At 41.4% G+C, this 25,474-nt stretch overlaps 1 protein-coding gene across 1 annotated transcript in view; it reads left to right on the top strand.

The window, feature by feature from the left end:
- Positions 1-25,474, top strand: part of CD109 (CD109 molecule) — a 140,263-nt gene that overhangs the window by 33,955 nt on the left and 80,834 nt on the right. The window contains exon 5 of the mRNA XM_047734242.1: positions 1,205-1,330. Within this exon, the coding sequence (XP_047590198.1) occupies positions 1,205-1,330 (126 nt within the window). The remainder of the gene's footprint in view (positions 1-1,204; positions 1,331-25,474) is intronic.

Here is a 25,474-nt window from a genome sequence, read left to right as displayed (position 1 = left end):
AGTGTAGACCTCGTTCTGTAGGCAGACAAAAGCCAGCATCACCTCGTGGTCCAGCATAACGATCATAGCCGGTGTGTCTTCACTGCCTGTTGTGTCAGCAACGGGACCAAGCATGTTGACCATTTTGTCTCAGTCTGAGATTTATGTTTCAGATGGATAGCACTGTCGGCGATGGGGAGGATGTCTTGGAGGGGTGACACTGGAGCAGGGAGATTAGTGGTGATGGTTAGAAAACAGGCCGTGCTGGCTGGATGTGAGGATGAAAGGGAGGAGAAAGATGAGAGAGAGGTTAAAGAGCCAGAGCTGACAGGGCTGGGAATGGGAGAGGGATCCGGGATGGCTGCTGGATTGGCTTGGATGAATTCTGCGTGAAGGGATTGTTCCCTTCCCCTGTTGTCTGGGAGAGTCTAGGACGGAAGGGTTTTTCACATATCCCCTTGGGTGAGCATCTTTATGATACATTTTTTGGATTTAAAGCACATGGGTTTGAATTCTGAATTCACCTATTACTTACATTTGAGTGCTTACCTAAGCTCTCTAGGAATCCATTTTCTACTATAACAGGAGGACAGTCCTTCCCTGGGGGAGAATTACAGATTTAAAAAAAATTTTATTAAAGATTTTGTTTACGTATTTGACAGAGAGCATGCACAAGTAGGCAGAGCAGGAGGCAGAGGGAAAGAGAGAGGCAGGCTCCCCACTGAGCAGAGAGCCTGATGGGGGGCTCCATCCCAGGACCCTGAGATCATGACCCGAGCTGAAGGCAGACGCTCAACCCACTGAGCCACCCAGGCACCTGAGTGGGTGATGTGTGATGTGTGATTGTAATGATTGAGTGATGTGTGATTGTAATGATAAAACACAGTGCCGGACACACGGTGACCCTTGAATACACGAGGCCTGTGATCTCTACAGTTAACAGTAACAACACAGGTTTGGTGGTGTACATGCCATTGTGTTCCATGTCGAAGGAAATATAGTTCCGAGAATTAAAAGGTGGAGCAGAATAAAGATGGGGAGTATGAGAAAGGAAGAATTTTGGTTGTCTTCTGTCTTGTAATATATAGCCAACATTTCCCAAAACCTCTCTCTATGGCCATATTTTGGATGTGCCTGGGAGTGCTTCAGGGCATCATTCATAACCAGATAGGGTACACATATACACGGCAGTCTATACAGTTAACATGTACGGTTTTCATTGTAGGACCCCAAGTCAAATTTGATCCAACAGTGGTTGTCAGAACGAAGTGATCTCGGCGTCGTTTCCAAAACTTTTCAATTATCTTCCCACCCAATACTTGGTGACTGGTCCATTCAAGTTCAAGTGAATGTGAGTATAAACGTATTTTTAAGGGGAATGCTAAAATGATTTGAATAGGTTAGGTGGGGAAAGAGCTCCAAAGTCATTTATTCAGTGAATAGAAAAGTGCGAATCTGAACATCTGGACAATTTAGGTGGTTTATTTTTAATTTACTGTGTTTTTCAATGGGTTAGCTTTCATGGTAACATATTAGAGTTCTAGTCATTACTGCTTTTTTCTGTAACAATGTTTGAAAGTTAAAACATTGCATTTTAGTGTAAAACTGATTAAATAATGTTTATTTTATTTATTAAGTGTACACTTGAGTATTTTAAAACTAAACAATGAATACATAGTTATTATTTGGCAGATTTTATGTCTCTGAGTGATGAGATTGGATTAACCTACTTCATCTTTGTTTTAAAAAACAGTGATTTTGGGAGGAAGGTGGGGTGTGGGTTAATTGGGTGATGGGCATTAAGGAGGGCACTTGAAATAATGAGCACTGGGTGTTATATGCAGCTGATGAATCACTAAATTCTACCTCTATGGCTAATAATACAGAATGTATAAACTAAATTGAATTTAAATAAAATATTAAAAATGAAAACCACAGTAATTTTAAACAACCACAGTAATTTTATGTTCCCTAGTCCTCTTTCTCTCCAGCTTTTCCACATGCTTCCTTTGTTCACTGCCAACTTTTGTAGCTCTGAGACCCAACAGGGCAGGCGCACAGCAACATCCTCATCTCTCTGCCTTAGGTTTCCTCTTGCACATCACTGTGTGATGTTTGAAGACTCACTGAATATTTTTCCCATTTTCTTCGATATTTATTAAAAAATGTACAGATATGAATTTTGAGCTCATATGAATATGAGCTTTTAAAAATAGTTCTATTGAAATAGCTTCTCACTGTTGACATTTTGGCGACAGCGCTTTTCTGCAGGCCTTATCAGGTGCGCTGGAAGATGTTTAGCATTATCTTTGCCCTCAGCCCACTAGATACCAGGAGCAGTTTTCCCTTCCCTCCAAGTGTGACAACCACAGTGATTGATTTCAGGGCCCCCAGGGGAAAATACCCTCTCTCTCCACCCCTGAGAACCACTTTATTAGAAGGAATAATCATTCATTAACATCAGACCTTAGTGGGATAAAAGTACCAAGTACTTCATCAATAAAAATTAAAAAAAAGTTTCCCCTTTTGGTTAACGTGTTTTGGGGTGATATCTTAAAGGCAGAACTCGTCCCTCCTCACCAGCACGTGTTTTGAGCACCCACAGAAAGATGAAGAGCACCGTCGGCCTGCGGAGAGGTTGTGCTGCGTAGGGAAACACGTGGGCAACAAGAAAATGTAGAGGGGTGCTTGGGGTTTAGTGGGTGATGCGTCCTGGGGGGACCAGACGTTTGCACTTACAGAGAAGGAGGAGCGTGGATGTTTGGGAAACTTCAGAGAGAGAAAGCTGTGTGTAGAGGCAGGGAAAATGCAAGAGAGCCTCACGGGTCTGGGGGTGTGGGAGAAGTTTGGTGTTCCTCGAACGTGTGGAGAGGGATGGCAGTTGAAGGTGAGGACATACACATGAGTTCGAAGGAGTTCAGGGTTTATTCTCAGTTTCCACCTTTGATTTCACCTTAAACTCTCTGGGATCAACTGCTTATTTATCCATCCATCTGCCCTAATTTCCTTCTGTCCCTCTATTGAGTATGTGGTGAGGGCTTACAGGGCAGTGGTGGATACAAGGAAGTGAACACGAGGAATCTGTGTCCTTGAGGACCGTCGTCGTGCTGACATGAAGAGTAGGGTAAAAGCTGACTAACACAAGCGTGACAAAACCAAGGCAGTGCAGCAGCAGGAAACCGCCAGGTGCTGGGTCAGCGAGCTCTGAGGTCTGTCAGGCGCTTCTAAAGAGGGTTTATTGTAAGGATGAGCGCTGATGCTTTTGGGGACACAGCTCTCTCTGTCTCGTGTGGCCTGTGTCATTCTCCTCTCGCTCTTCTGTCAACCTTTAAATCCGAATGGGTCGCAGTGGCTCTGCTAAATAGCCATCATCTCAGAGCCCGACAAGCCAGCGTCTTCACCCTTGGCTGGCAAGTGGTGGACGGGCTTCCCTTGGGTCAGGTGTCCACTGTTGGCCCATCCAGGGACAGCTCTGCACACTGGCCAGGTGGGGTTGCAGCGTCCAAGGGGTAATTTATTCAGTGAGTGGTGACCAGAATATGTACCAGAAGACAGGGTGATAGAACAGTGGAGAAGATTTTGGAAGATGTGAGGTCGTAGGTTGGAAGATTTTCAGGATTTCTCATGCCGTGCTTTGTGGACTCAACCCATCATGTTGCTTTGGTAGGAAAAAACCACAAGGAAATTCGAATAGTTGACATGATTTGGCCTTTATCGACCTCTAAAGCCTTGTTAAGTGCCACCCTTATCCTTGAACCCTGTGCTTTAGACATTTTATGTCCTTTAAGTTTCTTAAACTCACAGTTCTGCCTGATCCCAGAGCCTTCCCATGCTGTTCCCTCTGCCTGTAATTCTAGAGGCTTGCTATAATTCTAGATGCTCGCTTTTGCCCTTCGGGTATCATCTAAAATGGCCTGATCCCTCTAGACATTCCCAGAGCACTCTGCTTCTCTTGCTTCATTCATGTCACTTTTAACGGGTGGTACCTACTGTGGTCTTTTGGGGTCTGATCATGTCTGTATCTCCGTGACCTAGTGCACATTTTGCACTTGGGTATTAGTCAATATTTATTAGGTGAGTGTATTAAAGCTATATGATAATCATTTGTATTGAACTAAACGTAATTTCCCCTTTTCCACATTCTATAATGCATCTTCATCTTTTAGAAGACAAGCATATTGATCAGGTACTTATTGTTGGTGATATGTTTTTTCCCCCCAATTTTATTGAGGTACATTTGACAAATAAAATGATAGGATATTTAAAGTGGACAGTGTGATTATTTGATAGACATATACTTTATGAAAGTATTCCTTCCAGGTGATATAATGTTAAGGCACACACTAAAGGAAAATAAGCACTTTAATTAAAAAACAAAACAAAACAAAAAAAACTCTTTTAAAGGCCGCCAGGGGTCAGTATAATCAAAGAAATGTTTTGGGACGCAACCCAGACTATTTGTCTCTGGTTTTTATCTTTCCTTGACTCCTGCATAGCATTCAAAGACTGTTTATTGCTTATTATTAAACTCTTCTTTTCCCAGCAGTGAATAATGACTCTGGTGAAAATGTATTTATTATTTATTTATTTTATTTTATTTTATTTTTTTAAAGATTTTATTTATTTATTTGACAGACAGAGATCACAAGTAGGCAGAGAGGCAGGCAGAGAGACAGGAGGAAGCAGGCTCCCTGCCAAGCAGAGAGCCCGATGCGGGGGCTCGATCCCAGGACCCTGGGATCATGACCTGAGCCAAAGGCAGAGGCTTTAACCCACTGAGCCACCCAGGTGCCCCAAAATGTATTTATTATTTAAATAGTCCACCACGGTAAACTATATTTTTGTTTTTCTTAGGCAGTGACCATTCTCAGTATAAATCTCAGGGAGGAGAAAGTATTTATTTCAGAAGAATGTTTGAAATTCCTTTTGTCTCTAGAAAAAATATGGAATGATACTAGTATTAGACTTATCAGAGCTTTGATTTGTAGTGACTGTGCAGATAATCAGTGTGGCATTCTTAAATCACACTTTCGGCTAGGTCAGGGAAAGGATCCTATGGGTGAAGCACACTTGGTGGATTCCTTGGCATTTCTACAACTATAAAATATACCATTATGTGAATGAGTCATTTACTATATGCTAGCCTACCTGGATTACTTACATTGCTTTTGACCTTCAAGTAGTGCATTTTACTTTCAGGATTTTAATAATGAGTAATTATTTTGATTTAGTTGAATTTCTAGGTTTTTATTACTTTTATCTATCATACAGTATATAATGGTAGAGCATATGAAGTTCCCTATATATTCATAGACCTGCATTTTTTACAATGCCAATTTAATTAAATTGCAAAGCTACTCATGATGATGATAACTTTTAAAAAAAAATTATTTATTTATTTGAGAGAGAGAGAAACAGAGAGTGAGAGAGATAGCAGAAGAGAGAGCCCAAGCCGGGAGGAGAGGGAAAAGCAGTCTCCCGCTGAGCAAGGAGCCTGACATGGGGCTCGATTCCAAAACCGTGGGATCATGACCCGAACCAAAGGCAGATGCTTAACCGACTGAGCCACCCAGGCACCCCGATGATGATAACTTTTAAGCTCTTTTAAAGTTAGTAAAATTTAGTAAGAGCACTGATTTTTTAAAAAGATTTTATTTATTTCTTTGAAAGAGAGAGTGAGAGTGAGAGAGAAAGAGAGAGAGAGGGAGCACAAGCAGGGGGAGCAGCAGGCAGAGGGAGAAACAGGCTGCCCGCTCAAGCAGGGAGCCCGATGCCGCACTCCACCCCCGGACCCTGGGATCATGACCCGTGTCCCAAGGCAAAGGCTTAACCGACTGAGCCACCCAGGTTCCCAAGAGCACTGATATTTTATGTGTGCTACTTCTGCATTACTTAATTTCTATGCCTGCTTGGAATGTGGACAGTTCTTGGCTGCGATGGGGACTGTGCTTCTTTTTTTTTTTTTTAAAGATTTTATTTATTTATTTGTCATAGAGAGAGAAGCGAGAGCGAGCGGGACTGTGCTTCTTTTGAAGAGAATCACCACCCTTTCTACTTCTTCCAGCTCCCTGCCCCCAACATCCTTTCTCCCTTAACTTCAGGGACACTGTGACCTCCCCTTAGAAGGAAGAAGTTAATTTTAGCTGTAATACCTCTTTACAGAAGTGTGTGTTACAGAGTTGCTATATTTCAGGTACATTCCAGGACAAGTGGGGAAATGTGCTCCAATTTAATAATCATCCTACAAATATCCCTTGGTCAGTTAACTTGTGAGAGTTAGACATTGCTTGTATTTTCATTTTTTTTTTTTTTTTAGTACTTCTCTAGGTGTCTTATCTCTCTAGGGATCTATCTCTTGACTCGGATCCTTGGCTGTCCCAAAGAGTTACACATTTTTTTCTCATTTTTAAAAACTTTGGTAAAATAGATGCAGAATTTACTCTCTTAACTATTTAGGGTACAGGGCAGTGGTATGAAACATACTCACGTTGTTATGCCTCCTTCACTGGGCTCCATCTCCTGAACTTTTATCCTCTTGCAGAACTGAAACTCTGTAACTAAACACGAACTCCTCATTCTTCCTCTCCCCCAGTGGGAGGCAACCATCGCTCTCCTTTCTGTCTGTGTAAATTTGGCTATTCTAAGCACCTCATACAAGTGGAGTCATACCGTATTTGTCTTTTTGTGACTGACTTATTTCACTTAGCATGGTATCCTCAAGGTTCATGCAGATGGTTGCACATGTCAGAATTTGCTTCCTTTTTAAGGCTGAAAAATATTTCATTGTATGTGTATGCCAGGATTCATTACAAATGGTCTTGCATCTCTGATTTAAAAAATTGTATTCTAGGTAACTAGAATACAAAAAATTGTATTCCTGGCTTAGAGGTTCTTTCAAAGAACCGCTAACGGTGTGTGAACAGCAGGCTCCTGGAGTGGGGAGGGATCTGGCCACCCCAGCCCTTTCCCCAGAGGCACCCACAGCCTCTGGGTGACCCAATGGGTGCTCATGTTCCTCTGAGAACCCGAAGAGAGAGGGAGTCACAGAGAGAATCCTGCCCAGTTGATAATCATAGCCCTTGCCCTTCTCCGCGATGTGGTCAGTGGAAGCCTGTCTTCCCTTCCAGAGGAGTTCCCGCAGTTCAGCTGACCACCTGAGGTTACGCTTGCTAGAACCTTCCAGTGGTTCTCAAACAGCAGTGTGCCTGAGAACCAGTGGACTGGCAAGTTTATTTAAGATGCCCAGTTCGGGCCCCGCCCCCAGATCACAAGTCAGTATTGCTGGCGTGGGGCCGAAGAATTTGCATTTTAAATAAGCACTCTGGGAAATTCCATTTGTCTTCTGGACCACATCTTGAGAAGTGCTGATTAGTGTCCTTGGCCAGGCAGCCTTCCTTTCCGTCCATTCTGCTGAGAGGCAGAGTCGGGTGATGTAAGAGGCGCAGAACGGGAGACAGGCCCGCGACGCAGTCTTTCATTCTCTACCGGGGAGACTCTGAGCTATGGACTTTGCCTCTAGGTAACGAGGTGACCCAAGCATGGGTGCTCATGTTCCTCTGAGAACCTGAAGGGAGAGCAAGTCACAGAGAGAATCCTGCCCCACTGATAATGGGAATTCAGAAGCAGCCCGCCTTGAATTGCTCCTTTCTTCATAGCGCTTATGTCTGTTCTTGAGAGTTAGTTGTTGTGGCAGGGCTGGGAAGGGTTGCTAGGGGCACTGGCTTCCCACAGCCTTGCAGCATGCTTCTTATCTTTCCTGCCTTGCTGCCTAGCTGCTGCCTGGCTGGGTTGGCTTCCGAGCGAGCCCTTTGTCCTTTGCAAAGGAGCGTGTCTTTGTTTGGACAGTTCCTGTCCTTGAAGCTCTCTGGAGTAGCATCTGGTGACCCCGCTCCTGGCTTGTGCTGACAGCTTAACAGAAAGCATGGAGCGATCTGTGACAGCTCAGAAAACAGTGGCATCCTCTGGAATGTGGATGGGGCTTCCAAAATACTTTCACTAGCCTCCCCTTGAAGGAAGACTGCTTTTTTGGGGAAAAGCTTCAAGTCCTTCCATGTGCAGTGAAAAAGGCAGGGAGCGGAGTCGGTTTGAGGATTTTGATTTCTTACAGCAGCAATGGGCAGAGGTGAGCACCTCGTTCTTCATTCTTCTCTGGGCCCTGATACACATCTCTACTACAGCACTTGCCGGTCAGAGTAGCTGTTTCCTTGTTTTATTGTGGCAAAATATAAATAATATAAAATTTACCTTTGTAGCCATTTTTAAAAATTTATTTTTTTTATTTAAAATTTTTTTTTATAAACATATAATGTATTATTAGCCTCAGGGGTACAGGTCTGTGAATCTCCAGGTTTACACACTTCACAGCACTCACCATAGCACATACCCTCACCAATGTCCATAACCCCACCACTCTCTCCCTACCTTTGTAGCCATTTTTAAGTGTATCATGTTCAGTGGCATTGAGTACATTTATATCCATCACCACCGTCAATTTCCAGAATTTGTTTCATCTTTGCAAACTGTGATCAGTGTAGTTTTAAAAAATATGACTGCCTTGTTTATTAGACTGTGAGTTCCTTGAAGATAGGAGTTCTGTTTTATTAATTTTCATATTTATTCTGTCTAATGGAGTATCTGACATTTTGTGTGAACTCGTTCATACTTGAGGGATGAAAAAATGAATGAACAGTTTCTCCTAGGCTATTGCCATTGGTTATTATCCTTTGCTTTTTTTTTTTTTTTAAAGATTTTATTTACTTATTTGAAAGAGAGAGAGAGAGAGGGAGAGTGTGCACAAGCAGGAGGAAGTGGCAGAGGGAGAGGGAGAAGCCGGCTTCCCCCTGAGCAGAGAGCCCGATGTGGAGCTCGATCCCAGGACCTGGGATCATGACCTGAGCCAAAGGCAGACAATTAACTGACTGAGCCACCCAGATCCCAGTGGTGTGCATTTTAATTTCTGGATCCCAACTTAAGTTTTGTGAGGAGTTCCTTGTCATGTTCTTCCTCTCCAAAAGCTACCCAAGGACTGCCCTTCCTTTCAAGTGTGTCTTACCTACAGCTCTCTTCAGGTACCTCTTTTTGGCATCAGGTGGAAACTCTGAGATCAGACGTTAGCATGTCCTGATCCTCAGTGAAATGGGGGATCTTGAGAGGCTGTCAGCCTGTAGCAAGTTTCCCCAGATCCATCTCTTCATTTTATGGAGGAGGAACTGGAGAGAAGGGATGTGACCTGCTGGTTAGGCTTACACGGTATTGTGGTAGCATCAGGGCTCAAAGCCAGATCTCCTGACACCTTCATCTGTAGAACATTAAACTATCTAGTATGTGTAGCAATTGCTATTTAAAGGTGGTCACCTTTTTGGTTGAGTTTAGATGTTAACAGAGCTTGTTGTACGCATTGGCGGAGAAGATGCCCACATCTGTGACATGATTTGCGGGTGCCATACAATCACTCCTTCATACATTGGCTTTTTTTTTTTTTTTTTGCTTCTTTTCTGCCTTTTTTTTTTTTTTTAAATTTTTTTATTTTTTTCAGCATAACAGTATTCATTATTTTTGCACCACACCCAGTGCTCCATGCAATCCGTGCCCTCTACAATGCCCACCACCTGGTGCCCCCAACCTCCCACCCCCCACCCCTTCAAAATTCTCAGATCGTTTTTCAGAGTCCATAGTCTCTCATGGTTCACCTCCCCTTCCAATTTCCCTCAACTCCCTTCTCCTCAACATCTCCCCTTGTCCTCCATGCTATTTGTTATGCTCCACAAATAAGTGAAACCATATGATAATTGACTCTCTCTGCTTGACTTATTTCACTCAGCATAATCTCTTCCAGTCCCGTCCATGTTGCTACAAAACTTGGGGATTCATCCTTTCTTTCTTTCTTTTTTTTTTTTTTTTTCACAGCTTTATAAACATATATTTTTATCCCCAGGGGTACAGGTCTGCGAATCGCCAGGTTTACACACTTCACAACACTCACCATAGCACATACCCTCCCCGATATCCATAACCCCACCCCCTCTCCCAACCCCCTCCCCCCATCAACCCTCAGTTTGTTTTGTGAGATTAAGAGTCACTTATGGTTTGTCTCCCTCCCAATCCCATCTTGTTTCATTTACTCTTCTCCTACCCCCTCGACCTCCCATGTTGCATCTCCTCTCCCTCATATCAGGGAGATCATATGATAGTTGTCTTTCTCCGATTGACTTATTTCGCTAAGCATGATACCCTCTAGTTCCATCCACGTCGTCGCAAATGGCAAGATTTCATTTCTTTTGATGGCTGCATAGTATTCCATTGTGTATATATACCACTTCTTCTTTATCCATTCGTCTGTAGATGGACATCTAGGTTCTTTCCATAGTTTGGCTATTGTAGACATTGCTGCTATAAACATTCGGGTGCACGTGCCCCTTCGGATCACTACGTTTGTATCTTTAGGGTAAATACCCAGCAGTGCAATTGCTGGGTCATAGGGTAGTTCTATTTTCAACATTTTGAGGAACCTCCATGCTGTTTTCCAGAGTGGTTGCACCAGCTTGCATTCCCACCAACAGTGTAGGAGGGTTCCCCTTTCTCCGCATCCTCGCCAGCATCTGTCATTTCCTGACTTGTTAATTTTAGCCATTCTGACTGGTGTGAGGTGATATCTCATGGTGGTTTTGATTTGTATTTCCCTGATGCCGAGTGATATGGAGCACTTTTTCATGTGTCTGTTGGCCATCTGGATGTCTTCTTTGCAGAAATGTCTGTTCATGTCCTCTGCCCATTTCTTGATTGGATTATTTGTTCTTTGGGTGTTGAGTTTGCTAAGTTCTTTATAGATTTTGGACACTAGCCCTTTATCTGATATGTCATTTGCAAATATCTTCTCCCATTCTGTCAGTTGTCTTTTGGTTTTGTTCACTGTTTCCTTTGCTGTGCAAAAGCTTTTGATCTTGATAAAATCCCAAAAGTTCATTTTTGCCCTTGCTTCCCTTGCCTTTGGTGATGTTCCTAGGAAGATGTTGCTGCGGCTGACGTCGAAGAGGTTGCTGCCTGTGTTTTCCTCGAGGATTTTGATGGATTCCTTTCTCACATTGAGATCCTTCATCCATTTTGAGTCTATTTTCGTGTGTGGTGTAAGGAAATGATCCAATTTCATTTTTCTGCATGTGGCTGTCCAATTTTCCCAACACCATTTATTGAAGAGGCTGTCTTTGTTCCATTGGACATTCTTTCCTGCTTTGTCGAAGATGAGTTGACCATAGAGTTGAGGGTCCATTTCTGGGCTCTCTATTCTGTTCCATTGATCTATGTGTCTGTTTTTGTGCCAGTACCATGCTGTCTTGATGATGACAGCTTTGTACTAGAGCTTGAAGTCCGGAATTGTGATGCCACCAACTTTGGCTTTCTTTTTCAATATTCCATTGGCTATTCGAGGTCTTTTCTGGTTCCATATAAATTTTAGGATTATTTGTTCCATTTCTTTGAAAAAAATGGATGGTACTTTGATAGGAATTGCATTAAATGTGTAGATTGCTTTAGGTAGCATAGACATTTTCACAATATTTATTCTTCCAATCCAGGAGCATGGAACATTTTTCCATTTCTTTGTGTCTTCCTCAATTTCTTTCATGAGTACTTTATAGTTTTCTGAGTATAGATTCTTAGTCTCTTTGGTTAGGTTTATTCCTAGGTATCTTATAGTTTTGGGTGCAATTGTAAATGGGATGGACTCCTTAATTTCTCTTTCTTCTGTCTTGTTGTTGGTGTAGAGAAAAGCAACTGATTTCTGTGCATTGATTTTATATCCTGACACTTTACTGAATTCCTGTACAAGTTCTAGCAGTTTTGGAGTGGAGTCTTTTGGGTTTTCCACATAGAGTATCATATCATCTGCGAAGAGTGATAGTTTGACTTCTTCTTTGCCGATTTGGATGCCTTTAATTTCCTTTTGTTGTCTGATTGCTGAGGCTAGGACTTCTAGTACTATGTTGAATAGCAGTGGTGATAACGGACATCCCTGCCGTGTTCCTGACCTTAGCGGAAAAGCTTTCAGTTTTTCTCCATTGAGAATGATATTTGCGGTGGGTTTTTCATAGATGGCTTTGATAATATTGAGGTATGTGCCGTCTATCCCTACACTTTGAAGAGTTTTGATCAGGAAGGGATGCTGTACTTTGTCAAATGCTTTTTCAGCATCTATGGAGAGTATCATATGGTTCTTGTTCTTTCTTTTATTAATGTGTTGTATCACATTGATTGATTTGCGGATGTTGAACCAGCCTTGCAGCCCTGGAATAAATCCCACTTGGTCGTGGTGAATAATCCTTTTAACGTACTGTTGAATCCTATTGGCTAGTATTTTGGCGAGAATTTTTGCATCTGTGTTCATCAAGGATATTGGTCTGTAGTTCTCTTTTTTGTTGGGATCCTTGTCTGGTTTTGGGATCAAGGTGATGCTGGCCTCATAAAATGAGTTTGGAAGTTTTCCTTCTATTGCTATTTTTTGGAACAGTTTCAGGAGAATAGGAATTAGTTCTTCTTTAAATGTTTGGTAGAATTCCCCCGGGAAGCCGTCTGGCCCTGGGCTTTTGTTTGTTTGGAGATTTTTGATGACTGTTTCAATCTCCTTACTGGTTATGGGTCTGTTCAGGCTTTCTATTTCTTCCTGGTTCAGTTGTGGTAGTTTATATGTCTCTAGGAATGCATCCATTTCTTCCAGATTGTCAAATTTGTTGGCGTAGAGTTGCTCATAGTATGTTCTTATAATTGTCTGTATTTCTTTGGTGTTCGTTGTGATCTCTCCTCTTTCATTCATGATTTTATTTATTTGGGTCCTCTCTTTTTTCTTTTTGATAAGTCTGGCCAGGGGTTTATCAATCTTATTAATTCTTTCAAAGAACCAGCTCCTAGTTTCGTTGATTTGTTCTATTGTTTTTTTGGTTTCTATTTCATTGATTTCTGCTCTGATCTTTATGATTTCTCTTCTCCTGCTGGGTTTAGGGTTTCTTTCTTGTTCTTTCTCCAGCTCCTTTAGGTGTAGGGTTAGGTTGTGTACCTGAGACCTTTCTTGTTTCTTGAGAAAGGCTTGTACCGCTATATATTTTCCTCTCAGGACTGCCTTTGTTGTGTCCCACAGATTCTGAACTGTTGTGTTCTCATTATCATTTGTTTCCATAATTTTTTTCAATTCTTCTTTGATTTCCTGGTTGACCCATTCATTCTTTAGAAGGATGCTGTTTAGTCTCCATGTATTTGGGTTCTTTCCAAATTTCCTCTTGTTATTGAGTTCTAGCTTTAGAGCATTGTGGTCTGAAAATATGCAGGGAATGATCCCAATCTTTTGATACCGGTTGAGACTTGATTTAGGACCAAGAATGTGATCTATTCTGGAGAACGTTCCATGTGCACTAGAGAAGAATGTGTATTCTGTTGCTTTGGGATGAAATGTTCTGAATATATCTGTGATGTCCATCTGGTCCAGTGTGTCATTTAAGGCCTTGATTTCCTTGTTGATCTTTTGCTTGGATGATCTGTCCATTTCAGTGAGGGGAGTGTTAAAATCCCCTACTATTATTGTATTCTTGTCGATGTGTTTCTTTGATTTTGTTATTAATTGGTTTATATAGTTGGCTGCTCCCACGTTAGGGGCATAGATATTTAAAATTGTTAGATCTTCTTGTTGGACAGTTCCTTTGAGTATGATATAGTGTCCTTCCTCATCTCTTATTATAATCTTTGGCTTAAAATCTAATTGATCTGATATAAGGATTGCCACTCCTGCTTTCTTCTGATGTCCATTAGCATGGTAAATTCTTTTCCACCCCCTCACTTTAAACCTGGAGGTGTCTTCGGGTGTAAGATGAGTTTCTTGTAGGCAACATATAGATGGTTTTTGTTTTTTTATCCATTCTGATACCCTGTGTCTTTTGATTGGGGCATTTAGCCCATTAACATTCAGGGTAAGTATTGAGAGATATGAATTTAGTGCCATTGTATTGCCTGTAAGGTGACTGTTATTGTATATTGTCTCTGTTTCTTTCTGATCTACTACTTTGAGGGTCTCTCTTTGCTTAGAGGACCCCTTTCAATATTTCCTGTAGAGCTGGTTTGGTATTTGCAAATTCTTTCAGTTTTTGTTTGTCCTGGAAGCTTTTAATCTCTCCGTCTATTTTCAATGATAGCCTAGCTGGATATAGTATTCTTGGCTGCATGTTTTTCTCATTTAGTACTCTGAATATATCATGCCAGCTCTTTCTGGCCTGCCAGGTCTCTGTGGATAAGTCTGCTGCCAATCTAATATTTTTACCATTGTACGTTACAGACTTCTTTTCCCGGGCTGCTTTCAGGATCTTTTCTTTGTCACTAAGACTTGTCAATTTTACTATTAGGTGACGGGGTGTAGACCTATTCTTATTGATTTTGAGGGGGGTTCTCTGAACCTCCTGGATTTTGATGCTTGTTCCCTTTGCCATATTGGGGAAATTCTCTCCAATAATTCTCTCCAATATACCTTCTGCTCCCCTCTCTGTTTCCTCTTCTTCTGGAATCCCAATTATTCTAATGTTGTTTCGTCTTATGGTGTCACTTATCTCTCGAATTCTCCCCTCGTGGTCCAGTAGCTGTTTGTCCCTCTTTTGCTCAGCTTCTTTATTCTCTGTCATTTGGTCTTCTATATCGCTAATTCTTTCTTCTGCCTCATTTATCCTAGCAGTGAGAGCCTCCATTTTTGATTGCACCTCATTAATAGCTTTTTTGATTTCAACTTGGTTAGATTTTAGTTCTTTTATTTCTCTAGAAAGGGCTTTTATATCTCCCGAGAGGGTTGCTTTAATATCTTCCATGCCTTTTTCAAGCCCGGCTAGAACCTTGAGAATCATCATTCTGAACTCTATATCTGACATATTACCAATGTCTGTATTGATTAGGTCCCTAGCCTTTGGTACTGCCTCTTGTTCTTTTTTTTGTTGTGAATTTTTCCGCCTTGTCATTTTGTCCAGATAAGAGTTTATGAAGGAGCAAGTAAAATACTAAAAGGGTGGCAACAACCCCAGGAAAATATGCTTCAGCCAAATCAGAAGAGATCCTGAATTGTGAGGGGGGAGAAAGGGGATAAAAAGGGGTTCAGAAAGAAAGAAAAAAAAAAACTATTAAAAAAAAGAAAGCCGATAAAGAAAAAAATATAAAAAGAGGAAAAAATATATATATATTAGATAAACTATTTAAAAAACGTTAAAAAAAAGAAAATGGAAAAAGTTAAAAAAAATTTAGCAGAAGAAGAGAAAAAGAAAAAAAAATTGAAAAAGAAAAAAAAATTAAATTAACTGCAAGGCTAAAAAATCATGGGGAGAAAGCCATGAGTTCCGTGCTTTGCTTTCTTCTCCTCTGGAATTCCGCCGTTCTCCTTGGTAGGTGAACTTGGTCCTGGCTGGGTTTCCCGTAGATCTTCTGGGGGAGGGGCCCGTTGTAGTGATTCTCAAGCGTCTTTGCCCCAGGCGGAGTTGCACCGCCCTTACCCGGGGCCGCGCTGAGTCATCCGCTCGGGTTCGCTTTCGGGAGCTTTTGTTCCCTGAGCGCTTTCCGTAGAGTCCGGAGGACGGGAATAAAGATGGCGGCCTCCCGGTCTCCGGCCCGGAGGAGCCGAGAGCCCGGGGCCCCACTCCTCAGTGCGCCCTCAGAGAACAGTGCCCAATGACTCTCGTCACCCTGGCCTCTGGCCGCACTCCGAGCTGACCGAGCCTGCGACCGGTTCAAGGCAACCCTGAGCTGAGAGTCACTCCTCGGCTCTGTCTCTGCAGCCGGCTTCCCCGTTCTAATACCGGTAAGCTCTGCGACACTGAGACACCCCCGATCCTTCTGCGACCCTGCGGGACCTGAGGCCGCGCTTACCCCGCCTGGGCTTCACCCCAGTTAAGCCTCTGGAGCGATGTCCCTCAGCAGAACAGACTTTTAAAAGTCCTGATTTTGCTCCGTTGCTCCGCCGCTCGCCGGGAGCCGGCCCCTCCCCCCGCGGTCTATCTTCCCGTCGCTTTGGATTCACTTCTCCGCCAGTCCTACCTTGCAGAAAGTGGTTGATTTTCTGTTTCTGGAATTGCTGTTCTTCTTCTCTTCAATCTCCCGTTGGATTTGTAGGTGTTTGCAATCTTTAGATAAGCTATTTAGCTGATCTCCCGCTACCTGAAGTAGTCTCAGCCTGCTACTTCTCCGCCATCTTGACTCCTCCCCCCTTCTTTTCTGCCTTTTTAAGTTTTTATTTTAATTCCAGTTAGTTAACATACAGTGTAATATTAGTCTCAGATGTACAATATGGTGAATTAACACTTCCGTACATCACTCAGTGCTCATCATGACAAGTGCCCTCCTTAATCTCCATTAGCTATTTCCCTCATCCTCCCACCGCCCTCCCCTCTGGTAACCATCAGTGTGTTCTCTGTAGTTAAGAGTCTGTTTCTTGATTTTTCTCTCTCTTTTTTCCTTTGCTCATTTGTTTTGTTCTTAAATTCCACAAATTCATAAGTGAAATCTTATAGGATTTGTCTTTCTTTGACTGATTTATTTTGCTTTAGCATTATACACTCTAACTATCCATGTTGTTGCGAATGGCAAGATTTCATCCTTTTTTATGGCTTAATAATATTCCACTATATATGTGCATGTGTATATATGCCATATATATTTGCCACATCTTCTTTATCCATTCATCCATTAGTGGACACTTAGTTTGCTTCCATGGTGTGGCTATTGTAAATAATACTGCTGTAAACATTGGGTGCATGTATCCTTTTGAATTAGTATTTTTGTGTCCTTTGGGTAATTACCCAGTAGCATGATTGCTGGATCACAGGGTAGCTCTATTTTTAACTTTTTGAGGAAACTCCACACTGTCTTCCACAATGACTGCACCAGTTTGCATTCCCACTGACAGTGCCCGAGTTTTCCTTTTTCTCCATATCCTTGCCAACGTGTGTTGTTTCTTGTGTTGTTGATTTTAGCTCTTCAGACTTTGTCTGTTGTCCATCTATACGTCTTCTTGGGAGAAGTGTCTATTCGTGTCTTCTGCCCATTTTAAAATCAGATTACTTATTTTTTGAGTGTTGAGTTTTATCAGTTCTTTATATATTTTGGATTCTAACCCTTTATTGGATATGTCATTTGCAAATTTTTCTCCCATTCAGTAGGTTGTCTTTTAATTTTATTGATTCTTTCCTTAATTGTGCAGAAGCTTTTTATTTTGATGTAGTCCCAATAGTTTATTTTTGCTTTTGTTTCCCTTGCCTCAGGAGACCTATTTAGAAAGAAGTTTCTATGGCTGATGTCAAAGGGGTTACTGTCAATGTTCTCATCAAAGATTTATTTATTTGAGAGAGAGAGAGAGAGAGTGAAAGAGTGTGTGGGAGGAGGGGCAAAGGAAGCAGGAGAGAGAGAATTTCAAGTAGACTCCCCACTGATCACAGAGCCCTCTGTGGACCTTGATCCTGTGATCCTGAGATCATGACCTGAGCCAAAATCAAGAGTCTTGATGCTTAACCACCTGAACCACCCAGGCACCCCTGCCTATGTTCTCTTCTAGGGTTTTTATGGTTTCAGGTCTCATATTTAGGTCTTTCATCCATTTTGAATTTTGTGTGTGTGTGTGTGGTATAAGAAAGTGGTTGAATTTCATTCTTTTGCACGTAGCTGTCCAGTTTTCCCAGCACCATTTGTGGAATAGATTGTCTTTTTTCCATTGGATATTCTTTCCTGCTTTGTCAAAGATTAGTTGTGGGTTTATTTCTGGGTTTTCTGTTCTGTTCTGTTGATCTATGTGTCTGTTTTTGTTCCAGTATGCAGTGTATCAAATAGTTATATCTTAATGTTATTATAGTTCAATATCAAAACAGTAAACTTACATTGATAGGATATGTGTGTATAGTTCTGTAAGATGCTTAGTTTTCAATGGCAGAGGGAGTTTTGGAAGATTACAACTCATTGGACTCTGCTAGTGGCAGTCCTGGGTACCAGGGTAGGTCACTAAAATGAGTACTATGTCTGTCAGGTAGAGTGAGAAAAGGAGAAATGAGCAAGAAATGGAATTATTTTGCTTCAAGGGTAACTTTGCCATTCAATACAAAGTTGTAGCTACATTTCTGCTTTTTCATCTTGCTTGAGATAGGTGCCCAAGAAAGGGGATCATGGGGCACTTCTTTAAAAACTTTTATTTTTTTCAATTTTCAGGAGAAACAAGGTTAAGTGGATGGTTTTTGTTTGTTTGCTTGCTTGTTTTAAAGAGAGTGTGCTTCTAGTTAGCACTTTTCTGCTATGGAAACCAGTTTGTCTCTTGTACAACATAAATTTGTACTGCATATGGAGAAACCTTTTAGAAGTATGCATGTACTTGTGGTATTGGGTGTCTGGACCACCATGGAGTCTTACATGGTCTATGTCTTTGTTATTGGTTAGATCCATTTTCCCCAAGTCCCGTTACTATGAGTAACTATTAGGTATAAACTAGTTTAGTTCCAGTCTTGATGAGTACCAGAATATTTGTCATCCTTTATAATGAGAGAAGGGATTCAGGAAAATGCTGTCTCATGGGAGAGATTCTGCCCCACCCCCTCACTCTCAGTAGGTAATCTTTCTTTTTACTTCATAAACAAAGCAGAACTTGTTAGATAGGAATTTTTAAAATTCCTCTGCCAGATCTATGTGTCTACCTGTGTATGCGCCCATCTCAGGGTCATCCTCTTTCCAGAAGAGATGTAATTCTTCTTATCTAAGACCAAAACCTGAACCTCTTCCCTGGCTTCTCCCTTCTACTTTTTCAGAAATCTTAACAGTATTTATGATCTCTTCTTTCTCCATCTTCTACCTGGATCTCTCTGTCTTTGTCTCCTGGATCTTTCCACAAAGTCTAGTCTGTTCAAATCTCTTACATGGTTAAGGGAAAGGGAGAGAGAGAGTGAGAGAAAGAGTGAGAGTGGAACAGAGAGAGATTGGGAAGGGTCACTGAACTCTGCCCCTAGTTTTCTTTCTAGTAACTTCATTTTCTTTATCTTTCCCATTCTAGCCAATCCACCAAAAAAAGGGTTGTCTTAATCTCTTCCTCAGTTATTTGGGGCTTAGGTTTCTTTCTACAGGTTTGCTGGTCTGAATTCTTCTTCTTATCTTGTTTTGTCATTTATTCTTTCTTACATATGGGCATATCGTAAGGTTTGGCCTTAAGTTTCTTTCATTTCTCACTCTAGACCATGTCATCCATAGATATGGTTGTATTTTCCATCTATACACCAATGACTTTCAGATTTGTCTGAGAGAACCCAGACCTCTGTGTTCCAGACCTTTATAACAATCAACCTATTTAACATCTCTACTTGGATGTTTTAAAGTCTTCCTAATCTCCTCACATCTGATATTTCATTCTCATAATCTACCCTCACCACATCTGGCTCTTCTCCAGCATTCTCTAGCTTATTGAATTACTCTACCATCTATCCAGTTGTGCAAGCTGGTAACCTTGGAGTTACTTGGAGTTCTCCCGTCATCTCATGCTCTGTCACCATCCTAATTACCCCGACCTTCACTGATTCCCATAGATAGTATCCTTAAATATATTCCAAATCCATCTACTTCTACTTCTCTTTATTTCCACCTCTACCTTTTTTGTCCAAGCCTCCCTCATATTTTCCTAGATATTTGCAATGTCTCTTAATTCATCTCCCTAAATTTGCTCTTTCCCCCTTGCAACCAGTTCCCTGCCTAGCAGTGAAAGTAATGTAAACATTAAATTGGATCATGTTCTTCCTCAGCTTAAAACTCTCCACAGGCTTTCCATTGTCCATTCATATATTTCACCATGGTCTACATAAGGCCCTGCTATGAACTACTTTTCCAGCCTCATCTTCAGAGGTCATAATTCCCTATAAATTTAATTCACAGATTTATCATTGTCTATAATTATATATTCATGTGTGTGATTATTTGATTAATATCTTCTTTCTACCAGATTAAAAGCCTCATCCTGGGCAAGTGTATCTCCGTCACTGAGCACAATGCTAAGCGTACTTAGGTGCATTACTTTTCTGTTGTAGGATGGATGAATGAATACATTTGCTCTGTTTGGGCTGCAGTTCTCTTCTCTGATTCAGCAGCTCTGGGGTGGGAATGGGGCATCTCTGCTTCTCGAATCTACCACAGTTGATCCTGATGCCTGGGCTGAAAACCCCGGGAGGAATATGTTGCAACTACAGTGTGACCACAGATGTTTAGACTCTAAACAGGAAAGGCGAGGATCATGTTGATGTTAACCAACATTTCCGTTCTTTCACACATCTATCATTTCTCCAAGTAGGTCAATATCCACTGACACTTTTATGGATGGTATTTTCACTGTGATTCCTTGATAGTTTTTAAGTTCTTTGCTAATTTTGTGGTAGAAATGAAAGAGGGAAAAAGATGAGATACTACACAATTACTGTTCTGTAAGTATTACGGTAAAGCATAGGATTAATAATAATTAATAAGTGTCTGCATAAAACTAAAAATAAGGAATTTTCCTATTGTGTGTTTGGTGGGAAGAAACACCAGTCAGTAAACATCTAAAGACGATAAGACACAGGCCCTACTCTGAAGGAGCTTAGAGTCAGGGAAGTCTTCATGTAATAAATGCAGAGCATTAGATTGGGAGTTACAGGACGTGGGGCCTTATGCTGTAGTCGAGGGATTGTGGACAGGTGGTGTCAGCCATGGATCTGTTTCCTCAGCTGAAAATAAGTCCTGTAAAAAAAAAAAAAAGTCCTCTTGGGGCAGAGGACTTGTAAGCCTCTTCATGCCTTTAAAATTCCGTGCTTCAACTAGATGGAGGTGGATGACACTCCAGAAGTCAGATGGGGACCATGGCGGTAGAGGTGGCATGAGGCTTGGAGCTGGGTGAGTTGGGAGCAAACACTTGCCTGGAGTGGAGGTCCTGCAGGGAGTAATAGTCAGAGGACTGTGAGAAGAGTGTGTGGGTCGAGGTGTGGAACATATTGGATATCAGGCTCATGTTTTAGATTTCATTTTGTGCACGGGAGGAGGGGAGCTCTAAAAACTTGATTTTACTTTGAATGTTAATGTTATGAATTTCATGTAAGACTTCTGAGGACAAAGAAAGCAAAAATTATGTGTGAATGAGTCTCTTATTATAAAAGATACAAAAATTACACTTACTATTTTCCTCTGATTGTACAAGTAATGCATGCTCAATATAAAAACACCGAAATATGGGGCGCCTGGGTGGCTCAGTGGGTTAAAGCTTCTGCCTTCGGCTCAGGTCATGATCCCGGGGTCCTGGGATCAAGCCCAGCAACGGGTTATCTGCTCAGCAGGGAGCCTGCTTCCTCCTCTCTCTCTGCCTGCCTCTCTGCCTACTTGTGATCTCTGCCTGTCAAATAAATAAAATCTTTAAACAAACAAACAAACAAACAAACAAAAAACAAACACCGAAATATTATGCAGTGGACAGAATGACGTGCTTACGAGAAACCCCTGGACGAAAAATATATGTCATCATTATTTGTTGTCTTGTTGACTTCTGTAGTATGACATGATTGCAGTAGTATTTTAGGAAGATTGCAGCACGTGGATGTGATTAAAAAGAGAGGAGCCGAAGGCAGGGAGAGGGTCAGGGGCTTAGTATCATTGCTTTGCAAATACAGCCTATACAGCCTACCTTCTGTGTTAGGTGATAATAGTCTAGTCTGAAGGTAACAGGGTTGCTTTAGGGGAGCAGCATGAACTCAAGAAGAATGGGTGAATTCAAGAGACACTTTAAAGGATGATTCATCAGGTTTAGGTACTGATTGGATCGTGATTGTGAAAGGGAGAAAGAGGAGTAAAAGGTGTTAAGTTAACTAAAGAAGCCATTAGACGGATGTGGTTCTGTTCCCATGGCGGACTACTTAAGCAAACTAGAATCTAAGTCTGCAAATCCCTCAAGGTTATGAAATCAAAATGCTAGGGATAACAAGTCACAAACAGTCAAAGAGGCTTCAAGTTACAGCCAGTCAATACTTTCCTTATTTTGCTTCCATCTTTTCTCTGTGAAAGTTTCTCCCTGAGCTCCTGTTGGTAGAGGATGCCTGACCACTTGCGGTTTAGAACTGCCCACTGCCAATCAATTTTTGTTCACATAAACTCTTTAAAATCTTTAATGTGCCCCAGCTTACCTTTTGATGAGTTGACTCTGGAATTTCAAGGGTGATCTCTGGGAGAATCATCTGTTACAAGGGAAGTTAGGGCCAGAAGCTTGGTTTAGGGGAGAGAGGGGGCAGGCTGATCAGAGGGAAATCACTACATTTAGCAGCTGAACAGAGGAGCCACCCAGAGCACGGGAACGAACAGCCAGGTTTGGAATGAGAAAACCCAGAGTGCAGGCACAGAGCAGAGGAGACGGGATTCAGAGAGGGTGGCCCACACAGTTAGGTGCTGCACAGGCCTCCAGGAGAACCTGGCCTGAGAGGCCACGGGCAATTAGCAGAGGCAAGCAGCCATCACTTAGTGAGCACCCTTCCAGACCAGTGACATGGAAGAGGCAGAGTCCAGGTGACAATAAAGAGTATAGACAGCTCATTTAAAACTTTTGTTTCTAAGGAGAGAATTAATATAGTATGCTGTGGGCACAACAAAAACACCATGTGATTTTGTTCATATTATGGTAAAGTAGACATTTGTGGAAGAGTCGAGAAATCTAACCATATGGTTCTAGTGGGAAACTAGGAGTCAGAATTGTTGATACCTTCTGCAACCCCATTCTTTCTTAACATGAACAGCTGGCCAGTTTGGGATGCCCAGTTATTTGTGTGGGACTCTGACATTGAACATGTATAACTGAAAGGTACAATACGAAAACCACAGCATTATTCTTTTGCCATTTAGTCTTGTTCTTTGGGAACAATTCTTTCCTATTACTTGGTTGAAATGTAAGCCAAATCCCACCATTTTCCTGGTTATTTTTTTGTAATAAAGGTTCTGTCATTTTTGGTTATATTTACACACAAAGAAGAGTCTATGTTCAACAACTAATATGTCCAGTCCAATAAAGTCAAGTGCTGTCTTCCCAGTTTGGGTCTTCTCTGGTCTGGCTATCTCTCTCTGGCTCATTACACTGTGTTTGATAACTCCAGGATTGAACAGGGTGTAGGGAAGAGAGGCAAGGGGTTAAAAAAATCCTTACTTGAGACTTCAAGCTCTATTACAAAGCTGTAATCATCAAAACAGTATGGTACACCTACACTGTTGGTGGGAATGCAAGCTGGTGCAGCCACTCTGGAAAACAGCATGGAGATTCCTCAGAAAGTTGAAAACAGAGCTCCACTACAACCCGGCAATTGTACTACTGGGTATTTACCATAAAGATGCAAATGTTGTGATCTGAAGGGGCACCTGCCCCCGAATGTTTATAGCAGCAATGTCCACAGTGGCCAAACTATGGAAAGAGCCTAAATGTCCATCGACAGATGAATGGATAAAGAAGATGTGGTGTATATATACAATGAAATACTATGCAGCCATCAAAAGAAATGAAATCTTGCCATTTGCAATGACGTGGATAGAACTAGAGGGTATTATGCTGAGTGAAATAAGTCAATCAGAGAAAGACAATTATCATATGATCTCCCTGATATGAGGAATTTGAGAGGCAGGGTGGAGGGTTTGGGGGGTAGGGAAGGAAAAAAATGAAACAGATGAGATCGGGAGTGAGACAAACCGTAAGAGACTCTTACTCTCATAAAACAAACTGAAGGTTGCTGGGGGGTGGGAGGGTAGGGAGAGGGTGATTGGGTTATGGACACTGGGCAGGGTATGTGCTATGGTGAGTGCTGTGAAATGTGTAAGCCTGATGTTTCACAGACCTGTATCCCTGGGGCAAATAATACTTTACATGTTAATAAAAATAATTTTTAAAAATCCTTACTTGATTTTTGATCAATTTGCCAATATATCTCCTACAGTTTAATATGGTTCAATGTCAATTATGAAAGAAATTGAAGAGGATACAAAGACAGGCTCATGGATTGGAAGAAAAAACATTGTTAAATGTCTATACTACCAAAGAAATCTACATAATCAGTGGAATCTTGACCAAAATAGCACCAGCATTTTTCACAGAGCTGGAACAAACAATCCTAAAATGTCTCTGGAACCACAAAAGACCCCAAATAACCAAAGCATTCCTAAAAAAGAGAAACAAAACTGGAGGTATCATGATTCTGGACTTTGAGCTATATTACAAAGCTGTAGTAATCAAGACAGTAGGTGCTTGCACAAAGACAAACACATAGATCAAACAGATCAGAATAGAAAACCCAGAAATGGACCCACACTATATGGTCAACTAGTTTGAGACAAAGCAAGAAAGAATATCCAGTGGAAAAAGGGCAGTCTCTTCAACAAATGGGATTGGGAAAACTGGACAGCTACATGCCGATAAATGAAACTGGACCACTTTCTTATACCACACACAAAAATAAATTCAGAATAGATGAAAGACCTAAATGTGATACAGAAAACCATCAAAATCCTGGAGGAGCATAGGCAGCAACCTCTTTGACCTAGGCCGCAGCAACTTATTAGACACGCTGCCAGAGGCAAGGGAAACAAAAGCAAAAATGAACTGTTGGGTCTTCATCAGATAAAAAGCTTCACAGAGAAGGAAACAGTCAGCAAAATTAAAAGGCAATCTACAGAATGGGAAAAGATATTTGGAAATGACATATCTGATAAAGGGTTAGTATCCAAAATCTATAAAGAACTTACCAACTCAAAACCCAAAAAACAAATAACCCAGTCAGGAAATGGGCAGAAGACATGAATAGACATTTTCCAAAGAAGACACCCAGATGGCCAACAGGCGCATGAAAAGATGCTTAAAATCACTCACCATCAGGAAATACAAATCAAAGCCACGATAAGATACCACCTCACACTAGTGAGAATGGCTAAAATTAACAACATAGGAAAAAACAGATGTTGGTGAGGATGTAGATAAAGGGGAACACTCATACTGTTGGTGGGAATGCAAACTGATGCAGGCACTCTGGAAAACAGTATGGAGGTTCCTCAAAAAGTTAAAAACAGAATGACCCTGTGATCCAGCAATTGCACTACAAGGTATTTACCCAAAGATACAAAAATACAGATTCAAAGGATACATGCACCCCAGTGTTTATAGCAGCATTGTTAACAGTAGGTAAACTAGGGAAAGAGCACAAAATGTCCATCTGTTGATCAACGGATACAGAAGATGTGGTTATTTATATACCTGTGTGTGTGTGTGTGTGTGTGTGTGTGTTACTCAGCCATCATAAAGAATGAAACCTTTTGATTTGCAACGATGTGGATAGAGCTAGAGGGTATTATGCTAAGTGAGATAAGTGAGTCAGAGAAAGACAAATACCAGATGAATTTAAGAAACAAAACAGCTGAACATATGGGAAGAAGGGGGAAGAGAAAGAGGGAAACAAACCATGAGAGAGTCTTAATGATACACAAC

Source organism: Lutra lutra, chromosome 6, assembly GCF_902655055.1.
Source record: "Lutra lutra chromosome 6, mLutLut1.2, whole genome shotgun sequence".
Classification (NCBI taxonomy): domain Eukaryota; kingdom Metazoa; phylum Chordata; class Mammalia; order Carnivora; family Mustelidae; genus Lutra; species Lutra lutra.
The sequence above is the reverse complement of the archived record's forward strand: the minus strand, read 5'-3'. Positions and strand labels throughout refer to the sequence as shown.